At 43.9% G+C, this 3,218-nt stretch overlaps 1 protein-coding gene across 1 annotated transcript; it reads right to left on the bottom strand.

Moving 5' to 3' along the window:
- Window positions 1–1,395: 1,395 nt before the first annotated feature.
- Window positions 1,396–3,217, bottom strand: LOC118338443 (GATA zinc finger domain-containing protein 15-like; the record flags this gene model as incomplete). Its single annotated transcript, XM_035675744.1, has 4 exons — window positions 1,396–1,661; window positions 1,988–2,169; window positions 2,288–2,352; window positions 2,528–3,217. Coding segments are annotated over 4 exons (1,203 nt in total), but the record flags the coding sequence as incomplete, so codon positions are not given.
- Window position 3,218: the final 1 nt, after the last annotated feature.

The raw sequence follows: 3,218 nt of genomic DNA, 5'->3' as shown, positions 1-3,218 counted from the left end.
GTTCTACTTTCATATAGTGCAGCAACTAGCAGCAAGGGACTTTGGGCATGGGAGGGGATCTTACTCTTTAACAGGTTGGTGTATTTGCCAGCAGCTGATTGTATGGGATGCAGCAGGAGAAGGGCAGGTGCGACTGTAAGGAGGAAGAAATAAGGTGAAGAGAGCAGAAAGAAGAAAGGAAGGAGGGAATTGTTAATGCCACTGCAGTACTTGGACACAATATGATTGATCATATTTATACATAATCGTATGAGAGGTTGTATTGTAACTTTGGAATGCCTATGTGGGGAGATTGTGGGAAGAAGGAGAGACGAAATAGTACTATCCATTTGGCTGGAAATGTAGTCTCTGGAATTGTGGCTTGATAAATTATTCTTTTCATACCTTTTCCTTAACATTCAATGTCGTAGTTATGTAAGCTGGTGTGTGTAGCTCTGTATAGGAGCAGAGCGAATTGGTGGTCGTGAGTGGTGAGAGAGTGGAGGTGTATGATACATAAATAATGAAGCTGGTGTTTTGTCGTTGTGGGAGGAGTCAAGATTGCTTCATAGATAGATATAAGAGCAGATGTTTGTCTATGAGACTGTGGGAGCAGGTGATAGTAGAATCGATCTGCATGAGGGCATGGGTCAATAACGTCTGGAGCCGGTGGTTTATGTAGTAGTACAAGAGGGCAGAGAGTTTTTGATCGTACTTTTATGTGTAAGCTCGGTGAATCCATATAGGTGTGAATATTCGAGAGATGCCGAGTGTTGTTGTAGTCGGAGCCAGGCTCTGTTTGGATATGTTTGATTAGAGATAAGTGGAGTTGTTAAGTTGGGAGAACCCGGTGTTGTCGTGGTTGGGGCAGGTGTTGTCGTAGTCGCGGCCGGGTTGTCGTAGTCGGAGCGGTGTTGTTGTTGTATGGTGAGCCAGTTGAGTTGCTGGAATACAGTGGAGTCGGACAGCCGCGATGTTGTATTCGTTTTGAATGGTATTAGGAGCTTTGATGTTGTTGTTACGTTGTAAAAAGCAAGAAGGTTGTTTTTGTGTAGTTAATATATTTGAGAGACCCCATGGTGTTTGAATAGAATAAAATAGTTGTTGGAAGCTGGTGTTTTTTTTGTTGTTGTAGGAGCAGGTGTTTTGTTGTAGGAGGCAGTGTTGTTGTAGTTGGAGGGCAGGTGTTGTTGTTGTTGGAGCTGGTGTTGTTTGTTGTAGGAGCAGGTGTTGTTGTAGTTGGAGCCCTGGTGTTGTTGTTGTGGTTGGAGCCAGGTGTTGCTCGTAGTAGGAAGCTGGTGTTGTAAGTTTGTAGGAGGCAAGTGTTGTTGTAGTTTGGAAGCTGGTGTCGTTGTAGTTGGAGCCGGGGTTATTGTAGTCCGGATCCGTGTTGTTGTTGTAAGACGGCTGGAGTTGTTATAATGGGCAGCGGTGTTGACGTGGTTGGGGGCCAGGTGTTGTTGTAGTCGGCCGGCCGGGTTGTCGTAGTTGGAGCCGGAGGTTGTTGTTGTAAGTTGGAGCCCGAGTTGTTGATAGTGGGAAGCCGGCTGTTGTATGGTTGTAGAGAGCTGGAGTTGTTTGTAGTTGGAGGCCGGTGTTGTTGTTTGTAGGGCAGCAGTCGTAGGCCTGGCCAGTCGTAGGCGCGGCAGTCGTAGTTGCAGCGGTACTTGGAACTGGACCCTCTGTGAAACAGTTTTTTAAAGTAAATATTCATGCCAAACCAAAATGATGTCTTTGTTTGTTGTTAATCTTATGTAGTTATGAATTAGCTGATGTCTCATTCAGTTTATAACAAATTATTTACATAAAAAGCATTCTGGCTGAATTCAAGGTAGTTATAAATAGGTCATCCTGCCCCACTGTTGGATAGATTCTGAAGAAACTTGGCTGGACTTGCATTTCTTGTACTTCTTAATTGCAACATACTTTTGTTTCAAAACAGCATATGCAGCACTTCATTTGTAATGTTTACATTGTGATTACAGTGAAATGTGTTGTGTTAACTTACTTTCTACTTTGACAGATGAGGGACTGATGCTCACATTGAAGCTATTGCTGGAATTCACACCTTGTACTAAGGCTTCAGCAACAACATTATTCTGTGGGAGTTCTGCAAGAGGAGTAGTCCGATTGAACACAACCTCCAAATCTACTTCAGTTCCTTGTGCTCGTGTTTGGGTTGTAGCAGGCCTGTTTCAGTATAAAATTGTGTTACACATGACACAATAGACACTAGACCATACCAATTTTAAGAACATAATCCTGCTTATCAAACAAAAGTGAAACACTATAGAAAAACAGTTTTTACCTGAACTCTTGTACAATGCAGCGGACAAAACTAATAGGAAATCGTTTTTTGTATATGGGGGTGCACTGCAAAAAATGGAAACATTGAAAGATTTTGAGCAGCTTTCAAGTACAAGTTGAAATTAAATAGAAATTAAATTTAAGTACAATGTTCAGATTTTTCCTACAGAAAAAAAACATTCATTCCCAACACTTCGACACAATCAATGAAAAACTGTAGTCAATTTGAAAATGTTCTTACCGTTGCTAAAACTCGTTTTTCAAGATCTCTGAATCGACCACTGCTGCGGTTAGTGAGGTCATTTGAAAACTCTTCTTCTGGCAGGTCTGCTGAGATGCTATAAACAGGTTCAGGGGTCAAAGTGGTTGTTATTGCTGAAGAGGTCGTAGTCGGAGCCGGTGTTGTTGTTGTAGGAGCAGGAGTTGTCGTAGTCGGAGCAGGTGTTGTTGTAGTTGGAGCCGGTGTTGTTGTTGTAGGAGTAGAGACGTTGTAGTCAGAGCAGGTGTTGCTGTAGTTGGAGCCGGTGTTGTCGTAGTAGGAGGAGGTGTTGTCGTAGTTGGAGCAGGTGTTGTTGTAGTCGGAGCCGGTGTTGTCGTTGAAGGAGCCAACGTTGTCGCTATAGGAGAAGGAGTTGTAGTGAGAGCAGGTGTTGTAGTTGTGGGAGCAGGAGTTGTCGTAGTTGGAGCAGGTGTTGTCGTAGTAGGAGCTGGTGTTGTAGTTGTAGGAGCAGGAGTTGTCGTAGTTGGAGCAGGTGTTGTTGTACTTGGAGCAGGTGTTGTCGTTGTGGGAGCAGGTGTTGTAGTTGGAGCAGATGTTGTCGTTGTGGGAGCAGGTGTTGTCGTTGTTGGAGCAGGGGTTGTCGTAGTCGGAGCCGGTGTTGTAGTTGTAGGGGCAGGAGTTGTTGTAGTCGGAGCTGGTGTTGTTGTAGTTG

This window comes from Morone saxatilis, unplaced genomic scaffold (genome assembly GCF_004916995.1).
Source record: "Morone saxatilis isolate NCDOM2014 unplaced genomic scaffold, NCSU_SB_2.0 Contig4, whole genome shotgun sequence".
Lineage (NCBI taxonomy): Eukaryota > Metazoa > Chordata > Actinopteri > Moronidae > Morone > Morone saxatilis.
Note: the sequence above shows the minus strand (reverse complement) of the source record. Positions and strands in the feature narration are given on the sequence as shown.